This window comes from Octopus sinensis, linkage group LG18, assembly GCF_006345805.1.
Source record: "Octopus sinensis linkage group LG18, ASM634580v1, whole genome shotgun sequence".
Taxonomy (NCBI): Eukaryota; Metazoa; Mollusca; class Cephalopoda; order Octopoda; family Octopodidae; genus Octopus; species Octopus sinensis.
In genome coordinates this window covers 2,015,618-2,030,617 of record NC_043014.1, presented here as the reverse complement: position 1 = coordinate 2,030,617, position 15,000 = coordinate 2,015,618, and the positions used below count along the sequence as shown (strand labels likewise).

At 37.3% G+C, this 15,000-nt stretch overlaps 1 protein-coding gene across 4 annotated transcripts in view; it reads left to right on the top strand.

Annotated features, from left to right (window-relative positions):
- Window positions 1-13,151, top strand: part of LOC115221756 (monocarboxylate transporter 9-like) — a 24,087-nt gene extending 10,936 nt beyond the window's left edge. For all 4 annotated transcript variants that reach the window (XM_029791975.2, XM_036510655.1, XM_036510653.1 and 1 more), the window contains exons 3-9: window positions 1,116-1,259; window positions 3,283-3,555; window positions 5,720-5,808; window positions 7,480-7,648; window positions 9,110-9,382; window positions 10,594-10,719; window positions 12,934-13,151. In XM_029791975.2, the coding sequence (XP_029647835.1) occupies window positions 1,116-1,259; window positions 3,283-3,555; window positions 5,720-5,808; window positions 7,480-7,648; window positions 9,110-9,382; window positions 10,594-10,719; window positions 12,934-13,094 (1,235 nt within the window). In that variant the 3' untranslated portion in view covers window positions 13,095-13,151. The remainder of the gene's footprint in view (window positions 1-1,115; window positions 1,260-3,282; window positions 3,556-5,719; window positions 5,809-7,479; window positions 7,649-9,109; window positions 9,383-10,593; window positions 10,720-12,933) is intronic.
- The last annotated feature ends 1,849 nt before the right edge of the window (window positions 13,152-15,000 follow it).

Sequence of the window (15,000 nt, the reverse complement as noted above, 5' to 3'; positions counted from 1 at the left end):
GCAATGCTAGGGAACAAACACAGACACACAAACACACACACGCATACATATATATATATATACATATATAGGACGGGCTTCTTTCAGTTTCCGTCTACCAAATCCACTCACAAGGCTTTGGTCGGCCCGAGGCTATAGTAGAAGACACTTGCCCAGGGTGCAACACAGTGGGACTGAACCCGGAACCATGTGGGTGGTAGACAAGGTACTTACCACACAGCCACTCCTGCGCCTATTATGGATTATTTGAGGAGTTTTCGACTCTTTTCTTGCAACTCTGCAACTGTCTTGTGCCCTTAATTATAAATTTATAAATTTACCTTTTTGGCTTTTATGCTTGCTGGCCACTTATATATTATTATTACTGTTCCTACCAAATTTCACTTGCAATCCTATCGGGTTTATAGAAGGAGACACCTGTCTAATGTGCCACATTGTAAGATTCGTGTCCCAAAACGATTTTTTTTTGCGATATGAACGTTTTAACCATATGACAAAACCTGCATTTATCTTCTGAATTCAATTAATAAATATGTCATTTCACGTGGAGGCGCAATGGCCCAGTGGTTAGGGCAGCGGACTCGCGGTCGTAGGATCGCGGTTTCGATTCCCAGACCGGGCGTTGTGAGTGTTTATTGAGCGAAAATACCTAAAGCTCCACGAGGCTCCGGCAGGGATGGTGGTGATCCCTGCTGTACTCTTTCACCACAACTTTCTCTCACTATTACTTCCTGTTTCTGTTGTACCTGTATTTCAAAGGGCCGGCCTTGTCACTCTCTGTGTCACGCTGAATATCCCCGAGAACTACGTTAAGGGTGCACGTGTCTGTGGAGTGCTCAGCCACTTACACGTTAATTTCACGAGCAGGCTGTTCCGTTGATCGGATCAACCGGAACCCTCGTCGTCGTAACCGACGGAGTGCTTCCAACCATTCCATGTCATTTCAGATAATTGAAAAAAAAACATCATTTCTTGTTTATGTTTTCGTTCAAAGCAAACGACCCATGAGTTAACAATGAATTACATCAGTAAGATTCGAACCCCAAAAATTGCCAACAAGAATCACCTGACCCACTCGGCCCTACTGATTGTTCTTTATCGCTTTGTACTTTCAGCTCCAGTTGCCAGTATATTGTTGAACTACTTCAATCATCGGACAGTTCTGATATTTGCAGGTCTTCTTGGGTTTACGGGTGCCGTATTAGGAGCATTTTCTACAAATATTGATATGTTGATAGTTACATATGGTTTTATGTCAGGTAAGACATCGCATTTTATGTCGTATCCTATTTCGTAAAATGTCACAAGATATGTGAAACAAAAAGTAAACTTGCAATAAAGTAACGAAGAGGAAAGAAAAGCTTGAGAGACACATGTTTATCGAGAAGGTCACAGCTGCGCTGAGGATTGTGCCAGGCTGGATCTGCCCCTGCCCGTAATCTGTGCAGTAAAAACACGTGAAGCTCATAAAGACCCTGAAAATATGTAAGCCTAGCACTTATTCTATTGGTCTCTTTTGCCGAACCGATAAGTAACGAGGACATAAGCACACCGACATCGGTTGTCAAGCGATGGTGGGGGGACAAGCACAGACACAAATATATACATACATGTACGTGTGTATATATATATATATATACTTTATAATTAGGGTTCAGCAACGATTTGCTTCAAAAAATCTTAGCTATTCCTTCTAGAAGGAATAACTAAGACTTTTTAATGCTATTTCTAAACTTCGGTATGTGGTGAAGCAAATCGTTGCTGAACCCTAATTATAAAGTATTACTTAAGCTTACCATGAAATGGTCTCTTCATGCCGAATTCTACTTGGTGAAATTACTGATTACTTCTTAATTAATTTTACCCTTTGTTATTATATATATATATTATATATATACTTTATAATTAGGGTTCAGCAACGATTTGCTTCAAAAAATCTTAGCTATTCCTTCTAGAAGGAATAACTAAGACTTTTTAATGCTATTTCTAAACTTCGGTATGTGGTGAAGCAAATCGTTGCTGAACCCTAATTATAAAGTATTACTTAAGCTTACCATGAAATGGTCTTTTTCATGCCGAATTCTACTTGGTGAAATTACTGATTACTTCTTAATTAATTTTACCCTTTGTTATTATATATATATATTATATATATATATATATATATATATATATACTACGGGCTTCTATCAAATCTACTCACAAGAATTTGGCCGAGGCTATAGTAGAAGACACTTGACCAATGTGCCATGCAGTGGGACTGAACGCGGAACCATGTGGTTGGGAAGTGAGCATCACACTTGAAACTCTCAGAGTACCAACGGATTTGACTCAAATTGTTTTGATCCATATGTGTGTGTGTATGTGTGTGTGTCTTTATATGTGTGTTTGTCCCTATCACCGCCTGACAACCGGTGTTTGTGTGTTTATGCCCCCGTAACGTAGCGCTGGGGGTAAAAGTCACAGACAGAATAAGAACCAGGGCTAAAAAATTTAGTACTGTGGTCGATTCATTCGACTACAAATTCTTCAAGGTGGTGCCCCAGCATGGCCACAGTCTAATAACTGAAACAAGTAAAAGAAAAGAGATAAAAGAACATCACCAAGGAACTATATCAAGAATGGTGTGCTGCCAACAACCGTCCAGAAGATTATATGTCTTGAAACGCTGCTTTCTCTAAATTGCTAACAAGCAAAACAGGGTCAAAGAGAGCTCAGAGTTTAGCAAATCAGTATCTTTAGCTCTTTACTCTTTTACTCTTTTACTTGTTTCAGTCATTTGACTGCGGCCATGCTCGAGCACCGCCTTTAGTCGAGCAAATCGACCCCGGGACTTATTCTTTGTAAGCCCAGTACTTATCCTATCGGCCTCTTTTTGCCGAACCGCTAAGTAACGGGGACATAAACACACCAGCATCGGTTGTCAAGCAATGCTAGGGGGACAAACACACACACAAACACACACACATACACACACATATATATATATACATATATACGACAGGCTTCTTTCAGTTTCCGTCTACCAAATCCACTCACAAGGCATTGGTCGGCCCGAGGCTATAGCAGAAGACACTTGCCCAAGATGCCACGCAGTGGGACTGAACCCGGAACCATGTGGTTGGTTAGCAAGCTACTTACCACACAGCAACTCCTGCGCCTATAGCGTTGGCTTTTATGATAGAACACAGCTCTTTGGTGTTGGATTTTATGGTAAAACAAATGTAATGACTATCTTCTAAAACTGAACCTTAAAACATGAAATATTCCATTCCTTTGCAGGTGTATCCCTTGGAATATCTTATTTCACCTGCCAGATTATCACAGGACTCTACTTTGATAAGAAACGTGCCACAGCAATAGGAATTACCAATTGCGGGGGCGGATTAGGTACAATGACGGCAGGCATATTTGTTGACTATCTCTTAGACTTTTACGGACTGAGAGGCACCTTGCTCATCATATCCGGTTTGCTTCTGAATGTCATTGTTTTTGGGGCGCTCTGCCGACCTTTGAAGAATCCCTTCAAAGATGGTGCGAAGGCAGAATATACACGTAAGTGATGTTTTATTTTTAATTTTATTTCTTTCAGTAACGTGGCTGCGGCCAGGTTGTGGTACCGCCTGCAGGGTGTTAATAGAAATCATTGACCCCAGGTTAGCACGCCGGGCGAAATGCCTAGCGGTATTTCGTCTGTCGGTGAGCTGGCAGAAACGTTAGCACGCTGGGCGAAATGCTTTGCGGTATTTCGTCTGCCGCTACGTTCTGAGTTCAAATTCCGCCGAGGTCGACTTTGCCTTTCATCCTTTCGGGGTCGATTAAATAAGTACCAGTTACGCACTGGGGTTGATATAATCGACTTAATCCGTTTGTCTGTCCTTGTTTGTCCTCCCTGTGTTTAGCCTCTTGTGGGTAGTAAAGAAATAGGTATTTTGTCTGCCGTTACGTTCTAAGTTCAACTTCCGCCGAGGTCGACTTTGCCTTTCATCCTTCCGGGGTCGATAAATTAAGTACCAGTTACGCACTGGGGTCGATCTGATCGACTTAATCCCTTTGTCTGTCCTTGTTTGTCCTTTGTCTGTCCTTGTTTGTTCTTTGTCTGTCCTTGTTTGTCCCCGCTATGTTTAGCCCCTTGTGGGCAATAAAGAAATAAGAAATCATTGACCCCAATTCTAATGTGTTTTTTTTCTTTACGTCTCTTATCTTATCAGCCTATTTTGTTCAACTGCTAAGTTATGGGAGTTTTAACAGAGCAACACCCGGTGTCAAATGAAATGGTGGGGAACAGAAACACACACACACACACACACACACACACACACACATAGATAGATAGGACAGCTTAAGCACAAAATCTCATTCCTCTTATACTAGTTTTTTTACACAATACGTATAAATATATTTTAGGTTGGTGCATAATTATTGCGGCTTTTTTTCAATAAATTTTATTCAACAAAAAAATTTAAACAAAACGCCAAGTAGAAATTGAAGTAGATGGTGAATATGCTCCGGAATAATCATTTAAAGATGTTTTTGCTAAATGTTGTTATTGTTTTTGTTGAAAAAATATTTACTGAAAAAAAAGCCGCAATAATTATGCACCAGCCTAATAGATACAGATATATCAACATACGCGTACGTACACACACAGACAAACACACACATATATATACACATACATACACACACACAAACAAACAAACACACACATACGAGTGGGTACTGAAAAGTTCCTGGCTTTGGATAAAAGAAAATACAGGAGGATCAGTTAATTATGATTTTATTCAACATATTCCTTTCTCAGATTCACACACTTATTGCAGCGGTCCTTCAGTTTTTCTAAGCCCTGTAAAAGAACTTGAAAGGTTGGGCCCCCAGCCAAGCATTTCGCAATGCCCTCAAAACACGGTAGTTTTCAGCAACCTCTCGTATATGTACAAACATCTAATCGTAATGTTCTAGGAGCATTGAGAAATATGAAAATAAGCCTACTTTACAAAATTTCGTATGCGATTAAAACTATAGATACTAGTTTATAAGATACCGCGTAGTCGGGTGAGTACCCGCTCTTTCTCTGACGTTTGTTTACCCAATATATTATGAGCCCGCATTCCACGTGCATTGCAAAATATATTTATGTTATATGCCTTTCTCTCTCTGTGCACAGATGATGTTTACGTATTGTATCTGTTTGCCTGCCTGTGGGTATGCATGCCTGTGTGTGTGTACAAATACATATATACACACATATATATATATATATATATACGTGTGAATGAATGTTTATATACGCAGTGTTTGCAATCCTGTAAATAATAATAATAGTATTTTTGTATTAGCTTAAAGTTTATGCCGATCACTGTGCAAGGACTAAGGAAAACAGTCTGATAAAAGGGCATATAAGCCCTCGATAGAAAAATGAAGAAGGCTTTCCCATCCGCGTGGGAATCGAACCCACTCTCCTTTGTTATTGCGATTAAGTATGTTACCTTTACACCAGCGAATTAGCCTCCCCATTTCTGTCAAATTTAAGAACCATTTTGGTTGGATTCATTAATTAAAAATAAATTAATTAAAACGAATGAAGTTACATGTAATGCGTGATGTGTAGGGGATAGATATTTTAATCTACCAACTATATTAAGCTTTGCTTCGCTTCACATTAATACAGAACTTAATCTTTTCTCAAGAATTTATATAAATATTTCAACCTTAACAGATGGGACAAGTCCCCATTCTGCGAGGAACGCTGTTGAGAAGAAGCTACCGAAGGAGACAAATGGTGAAATCATTGACAATGAGAATACGGTGAGACAGAGAATATTTACAAGTTTGTTAACCGCATAGAAATAAAAACATTCATATGCTCCAACGTAAAATGCTTAGACTTAGCAATAAGTATTTCAATACAAAACCACATCAATTACTTATGCAGCTACGTACAGACACACACAACAATAAATATAACCACACGAATAATACCAGGATAAGCGCATATATCATTATGGAAACATATGTAGAAATCTAGGTACACAAATATCAGTGCAGACCTGTTGATAATATAATAAACACATTATTACCAGTACAGATACATAGAGAAGATTACATTGTTTTACACCATTTTATTCATTTAGAATAATACCAATGATATCTTCGAAACATGTGTCGGAAGTAAAAGAATTTGAATAGCACCTGCGTTTAACTCCATTTATATATATATATATATATATATATATAAACATAATAAAATAGGGTAATAATAATAAATTATTATTACCAGTGGCCTAGCACAAAAGACGAATTAGTCATTATACTATATATTATTCATATATATATACAATAAGAGGTTTTCAAATAAGGAAGCGTTGTGCTAGAACACAAAAAGGGATAAATTCATGAAAGGAATGAAATTTAAAAATATTTACCATCTCAACTATATCCCAGACCGACGGTTTCTAACTATTTTCAGCAAACAAAATATATTTCATGAATTTATCCTTTTTTGTGTTCTAGCACAACACTTCCTTATTTGGAAGGCTCTTATTGTATTTCTATATATATATATATATATATATATATATATATATATATATGATGGTAGTCTCTTGAGGTCCAAGAAAAACGGTTCTGCTATTAACATTAACATAACGGATAGACATTAACATAAATGGATTGTTATATATAAAATAATATATATTTCAATATTTATCGAAGATTAAGGCAGTGAGTTGGTAGAAACGTTGCGTACTGGGGTCGATGTAATCGACTGGGCCCCTCCCCAAAAACTTCGGGCCTTGAACCTAGAGAAGAAAAGAATATTTATCGAAGATTAAGGCGGCGAGCTGGCAGAACCGTTAGCACGCCGGGCGAAATGCTTAGCAGTATTTTGTCTGCCGTTATGTTCTGAGTTCAAATTCCGTCGAGGTCAACTTTGCCTTTCATCCTTTCGGGGTCGATAAATTAAGTACCACTTACGCACTGGGGTCAGTATAATTGACTTAACCCGTTTGTCTGTCCTTGTTTGTCCTCTCTGTGTTTAGCCCCTTGTGGGTAGTAAAGAAATAGGTATTTCGTCTGCCGTTACGTTCTGACTTCAAATTCCGCTGAGGTCAACTTTGCCTTTCATCCTTTCGGGGTCGATTAAATAAGTACCAGTTACGCATTGGGGTCGATGTAATCAACTTAATCCCTTTGTCTGTCCTTGTTTGTCCCCTCTATGTTTAGCCCCTTGTGGGCAATAAAGAAGTAAGAAACGTTAGCACACCGGGCGAAATGCTTAGTGGTATTTCCTCTGGCTTTACGTTCTGAGTTCACAACCCACCAAAGTCCGCTTTGCCTTTCATCATTTCGGGGTCCATAAATTAAGTACCAGTTGCGTACTGGAATCGATGTAATGGATTGGCCCCACCCCCAAAATTTTGGGCCTTGTACCTAAAGTAGAAAAGAATATTTATCGATGATCTCTGTTTCAAATTTCAGAAAAGTCTTTTGGCAGCTGAAGAAAATGGTATGAAGAACGAATCGATTCCAGAGAAACAGAAAATCGACGGAAGTTTAATCCTGAAGCGATGTTTTGAAATAATTGGCGTGGAACTTTTTAAAAATGCTAACTTTATGTTGCTGGTTACATGCTACGTTCTCTTTGCGTGTGAGTACTACTACTACTACTACTTACTACTACTACTACTACTACTACTACTACTACTTCCCAAAAATTGCTGTTATGACTACTACTGCACATACTCACACATCCCACACAGCCGCGTATATTTGATTCTATGCGTGTGCGATATTTATGTGTGTGTGTGTATGTATGTATATTTGTGTGTGTGTAAGAGATAATGTACATAGACACACACACACTTATATATATATGTATATATATATGTATATGTATATATGTATATATATATATATATATATATATAATATATATATATATATATATATGAATTCCTTTATTCTTTTATTTGTTTCGGTCATTTGACTGCGGCCATGCTGGAGCACCGCATTTAGTCGAACAAATCGACCCCAACACTTATTCTTTGTAAGCCTAGTACCTATTCTATCGGTCTCTTGGGCCGAGCCGCTAAGTTACGGGAACATAGACATGCCACCATCTGTTGCCGTCACTACAGAGCCTGCGTAGACGGAGGAATTGGGAATAGGGGATGGAAAGCTTGGTGTGTTTAGGGTGGGAGGAAGAGAAGCTGAGGTGTGAGTGTGAGTCTGTGTGTTTGTAGTGGATGGAGGTGGTAAGAGTGGAATGATAAATGCTGACCGAAATGTCAAGATATGAGACAGGAGTGTCAGAGATAGTGCAGGAGAAGTGGAGGGCAAGATGGAAAAATTTGACAAAAGAGAGGAAGGAGTCTTGATGTTCGCGGGTGAGGGAGGTTGCACCAATACAGTTGTCAATATATCGTCCATATAGTTCGGTAGTGAGACCACTGAAACTTGAGAATATTTTAGCCTCAACGTAGCCAACGAGCAGGTTCGCATAGTTGGGGCCCATTCTCCTTCCCATGGCCACTCCCGAGACTTGCTTGTAGAAATCACCCGCGAACAAGAAGCAGTTGAGTGAGAGGACAAGTTCGGCCAGACGAACGAGTGTGGATGTGTCAAGTTGGGGATTGGGTCGAAGGTGAAGGAAATGTTGGAGTGCACGCAGCCCCTCATATGTATATATACATATATATTATTCATATAAAATACCGTGTACATTAAAATACATTAAAAGGCTTCCATCATAGGAATGCCTAGCGAAAGAAAGAACAGTTAAAGTTCAAGCCACTAATTAGGGATAAATTCTCGAAGTCAGAAACCATTGTCCGGGAATTGAATTAGATGGTAAATGTTTTTATTTTTCATTCCCTTCGAGAATTTATCCCTAATTAGTGGCCTGAACTTTAACTGTTCTTTCTAGCGCAAGGTATTCCTATGATGGAAGCCTCTTTATGTGTTTTAATGTACACTGTATTTTATATGAATAATATATAGTCTATTGGCTAAATTTCTTTGTGCTAGACCACTGGTAATAAAAAAATTTCTATAATTTATTGTCACCCTGATATTATATATATGTAGATATATGTTTCTTCTATTTCAGATACGGTAATAATGACGACTTATATACCCCCGATGTGTGTTTGGTCGTTTGGAATGAGCCAAAGGAAGTCAGCAATTTTGGTTACGCTTCATGGATTATTCGCAATAGTTGGGGAACTGTCATTCGGTGTTTTCATGGATCTGCTTCATTTTACAAGCGCCAAAATTTTCATCTTCGCTCTGTTGTTACTCTCCTCCAGTGCCTTTTTGATGCCGCACTGCGATCAATTTGAATACATCGCTCCTCTGGTTTGCATGGTTGGATTATCAATTGGTAAGTTTTTCTTTTTAAATCAGTTTTCATTATTTGTTCGAGAAGACGCACCAAAGCTATATCCCAGTATAACCACAGTCCAATGACTGCAACAAATAAATGATGAAAGGCAAAAGATTATAATGTGATGGTGATGGAAACGGCTGTAGAGAATAACAAATGATTAAAAAAATCACAAAGACACATACATACATATATGCATACATATATACATATACATATATACATATATATACATATATATATATATATAATATATATATATAATATATATATATATATATATATATTAATAAAAAGGAATTACAACCTTGTCTGATTTTCACGTTTTATTTACAATCTTATAATGATATATTATAAGATAATATATTATAATTGAATAAAATAAAATGAAATGGTAGAATGTTAAATGTTCATTCTGATTGAACTAGTACTTTCATGCATTGAATTCTGCAATCTTCGGGTGTTCATGTAGTAGTGTTGACAGTCATGCTTCACAATTTTTGACTGTAGCAAGATGATTGATTCTGTGCTATAAATACAGCTGGGTAGGCTATATATATATATATATATATATATATATATATATATAATACAAAATGGGACAAGAACGCAAAACATACGGAGTTAGGTGATACAAAAACGGGATAACAATAGACGATACAAAGAAAACATATATATATATATATATATATATATAGAGAGAGAGAGAGAGAGAGAGAGAGAGACATACATACATACATACATACATACATAGACAGATAGATAGATAGATAGATAGATAGATAGATAGATAGATAGATAGATAGATAGATAGATAGATAGATAGATAGATATATTACGAGCTTCCTTCAGTTTCCGTCTACCAAATTCACTCGTAAAACTTTGGTCGGCCTGGGGTTATAGTAGAAGACACTTACTCAATGTGCCACGCAGCGAGACTGAAACCAGAACCATGTGGTTTGGAATGGCAATTTTCTTACCAAAAAGCCACGCCTGAGCCAACGTATTCTGAGGAAAGATGTTAATCTGCCGTACATTATATTGGGTTCGGTTTTCTCAACCAGATAAGTAATTAGGTTCATGAGAGAGGAAAGTATTTTCAGGGGATAAATGTTAATCTGACGTACGTTATGCAGAGTTCCTTTTAAGGAATAAAATATTGGGTTTTGAATGACATATTTTTTTTTACTATTTTATTTTCTCTTCAGGGCTTATCGTATCCCTCCGACTCATCCTCACCACAGAAATAGCGAGTAAAGAACACGCGACAAAAGCTTACAGCATTCTGAGTTTCATCAGTGGAATTTCATATTTTACTTCTTCTCCTCTCATTGGTAAGTTTATTGATATTATTGAATTCATTTTGGTAAATTAAGAAGTAATAGAACCGAACCGACAAAATATGGGCCTTCAATAACGGTCATGTCTTCTGATTCGTGTGAATAAGGAATATTTTCTTCTACACTGAGCACAAGGCCCGGAATTTTTGGAGTGGGGGCAAGTCTATTATCTCGACCCCAGTACGTAACTGGTATTTAATTTATCGACCCCGAAAGGAGGAAAGACAAAGTCGACCACGGCGGAATTTGAACTCAGAACATAAAGACAGACGAAATACCTATTTCTTTACTACCCACAAGGGGGTAAACACAGAGCGGACAAATAAGGACAGACAAAGGGATTAAGTCGATTACATCGACTCCAGTGCGTAACTGGTACTTATTTAATCGACCCCGAAAGGATGAAAGGCAAAGTCGACCTCGGTGAAATTTGAACTCAGAACATAAAGACAGACGAAATTCTGCTAAGCATTTCGCCCGGCGTGCTAACGGTTCTGCCAGCTCGCTGCCTTATGAATGAGGGATATTCGTATACGTTAACCCCACGTTTCTCTCTTTCAGAAAAATAATTTATAAATTAAGCCGAAACATCGGTGTCTAATAATCTCTCAATTTCAATGGAACCTGGTATATTTCTACACAAATTCTATAGGGAAATGTTGTTCGAAAAGAACATCCTACAAAGAATGCCTTTCATGTTAAAAATAAATGTTAAAAATAAATGGGCAACTATTAATAATAAATATGCTTTTCGTCTTGGAACTCATGCTTGTCCAATTCTTAAGACAAAAAATATTTGTCATTTATTGATATTTCTGGAGTGATCAACTTAACCTTTCTTCTCTTCAGATCGATAAAATAAAAACCCAATGGAGCACTGGGACCAATCTAATCAAACGAAGATGATTGATATAGTAAACCTGCTGTTCAATAGACACTAGAGTCAATAGTATGTGTTAAAAATTCTCGACTAGCAAGCATTATATCAAATAATAACAAGGCAGCGAGCTGGCAGAATCGTTAGCACGCCGGGCGAAATGCTTAGCAGTATTTCATCTGAGATCAAATTCTGAGGTCGACTTTGCCTTTCATCCTTTCGGGGTCGATTAAATAAATACCAGTTACGCACTGGGGTCTATGTAATCGACTTAATCCGTTTGTCTGTCCTTGTTTGTCCCCTCTGTGTTTAGCCCCTTGTGGGTAGTAAAGAAATAGGTATTTCGTCTGTCTTTACGTTCTGAGTTCAAATTCCGCCGAGGTCGACTTTGCCTTTCATCCTTTCGGGGTCTATTAAATAAATACCAGTTACGCACTGGGGTCGATCTAATCGACTACCCCCTTCCCCCATATTTCAGGCCTTATGTCTCTAGTAGCAAGCATTATATCAAGTAATAACAATATTTGTCTGGAGTTGAAGTCAATTCAAAGAATGGACTGATACATTTTATCTACAGCGCATGACGGCGCATGGCTTAGTGATTAGGGTAGTCGTGTGTTCGATTCCTGATGGTACGTTGCAAAACACTTTATTACACCTTACTCCAATCCACTCAGCTGGCAAAAATGAGTTGTAGCTGGATTTCAAAGGGACAGCTTTGTCACATTCTGTGTCACACTGAATCTCCCTGAGAACTACGTTAATGGTACATGTGTCTGTGGAGTACTCAGCCACTTGCATGTTAATTTCACGAGCAGGTTGTTCCGTTGATCGGATCAACTAGAATATCCGTCGTCGAAACCGACGGAATGCTAGTTTAATTTATTTAGGTGAGAAATGTTTTTTTAATTGAAATAATTAATCATTTACCTGAATCATTTATCAATGTATGGTCTGTAAAATACCAGTTATATACTAAGGTCTGTACCATTGTAATTGACTTTATCAAGTTTCCTTTTCATGAAAAGAGCTTTTTTTATAATTAATATTCGAAAGATTTAATAACGTGGAATAAAATCAATTTATGCAAACGAAATATGAAGTTTGTTACAATTTAATGTTTTAATTAGAATTATATTTCATTGGTTGTAATTAACAAAAAATATATATACATTTTAATTAAAGAATTAATGAGCTTATGATTAGTATTTGACTGAATATTAACAATCAATTAATATCTGAAAGAACTAATGCGGTTGAGTAGCATCAATTTTTGTAAACGAAGTATTAATTTATTTGCAGTTTAATAAATGAATTGCTTTTTGTTTCAGGATCGATTTTCGATACCACGAAATCGTTTTTGATTGTTTTCTACGGAGGTGGAGTCTGCGCACTGATTGCAATAATATTATTTCTGTTCATTACCTACCGTGATAGATGTTGCAAAAAATGTCTACAAAAAAAGTCTACAGGAATAAACTCTAGTCCCTAACGTTTTGTTACTGCTGTGATAATTCATAACATTCCTGTTATAACTTACGATTTATAAAAGAATGATGGGACGTTTAAAGGTTCTCGTTTGGTGTAGCAGAAGGCACCAAACACAATTCGATTTATGTTGGTTTCACAACAGAACAATTAAACAAAAGAATCGAACAGAATAGCAATGGTTTGACAGAACTTGCCGAACATTTAACATCTAAAGGCTTTAATTTTGAGGAACACCTGAAAGTCCAGAATCTCAGAAAATATTCTTGCTCTAATACACTTTGTCCCCGAAACACAAGAAGATAAATATTCGTGTGAATGTCTAACGTTACGCGTTCGAGGAATGAATAAAATGACGGGTAAATTTCATCGCATTTACACAAAACTATTTGATAATATGGTTGTATACTGTCAATCTAACACGAACGTGACAGTAGGGGGGTACACCACCGCTGTATAGCCCTAGGAAGCATCGATGCCTCCTGATGGCTTTGACACATTTTTCCCTGTGTCCTTATATACATTTACGAAGGGGAGACAAACACCCCCGGCCGCCGAAGCTGCATCTAGGGACACGTGTTTCAGGATCATTGTCCTTCATCGGCCTAGAGTAGCAGACACCGGTCGGCTGGCGATATTTGTCTCGACTTCGTATTGTATATATCTATAATTCAGTGAAGTCTATTCACTGAGAAATTTAGTATTTCTTATTTGATAATGTGTTCTGTTTTGTTTCCTTTTTTTTCTTTCTTTTTCTTTTGTTATCATTTATGAAAAAGTGAAAAATGATGACGACATTTTGTCTGAAAAAAAGATAATATAAACGGAATATTCCTGTTCATATTTAGAATTTTTGTATTCCTACGTTCTTTTCATTTTACATTTTGAACCCGAGGAAGACAGATACTTTGTCGAAGCAAAGCTCACTTCGTTTCATTCAATAAACAGAGTCAATCTCAATTCATTACAAATCGCATCGCGATCGTCTTATTATTATTATTATTATTCAGTAGTTTTATTTTTTATAGCGTGCTTTCACTTCACTACCGAGCGCAGCTCTGTGTGCCTTGGGTATGTGCTGTGATTTGTTGTGATGCTCTGATGGTTACTGTATGGAAAGTGTTCTGCGTAGGATTGTGTGCAGTGCCTAGTAGTGCAATTTTCTGTATGTTATATGTGTTTGTAAGTCCTGGTGTTTTTGTTATGTATTTGTCTGAATATTTTTTTATTATGCCTAATGCACCTACTATGATAGGAATTGTTTCTGTTTTTAGATTCCACATTCTGTTTATTATTATTATTATTATTATTATTATTATTATTATTATTATTATTATTATTATTAAGGTAGCGAGATGGAAGAATCATTAGCGCGCTGAACGAAATACTTAGCGGTATTTCGACCGTCGCTACTTTCTGAGTTCAAATTCAGCCGAGGACCACTTTACTTTTCATCTTCTCGGGGTCGATAAATGAAGTACCAGTGAAACACTGGGGTCGATGTATTTCTCCCCTCAAATTCCAGGCTTTGTGCTTTTAGTAGAAAGGATTATTTGCCGCCGGGCACTGGAGCAGCATGAAATGAAAGTGCTTTGCTCGAGCACAATGCAATGCACCGTCCTGGAATCGAAACCACGATCGAGCGGTCGTCAGTGCCTCTTTACCTCCCCCTCCTTCTCAAACTTTTTCTTCTTTCTTCTCCCTTGCTTGGAAAATCCCACAATATTTTTTCTATATATAAAAAAGCCAAGAAATCTCACTTTAAACCACTTTTTGATAAATTCGATAACGGAAGAAAGCGCTAAAAGTGTAACTAAAATGTAAATAAAAATATATATAATCATCCAACATTCTGACTACTTTATAATTCTAAATATACATACATACACACACACACACACACACACACA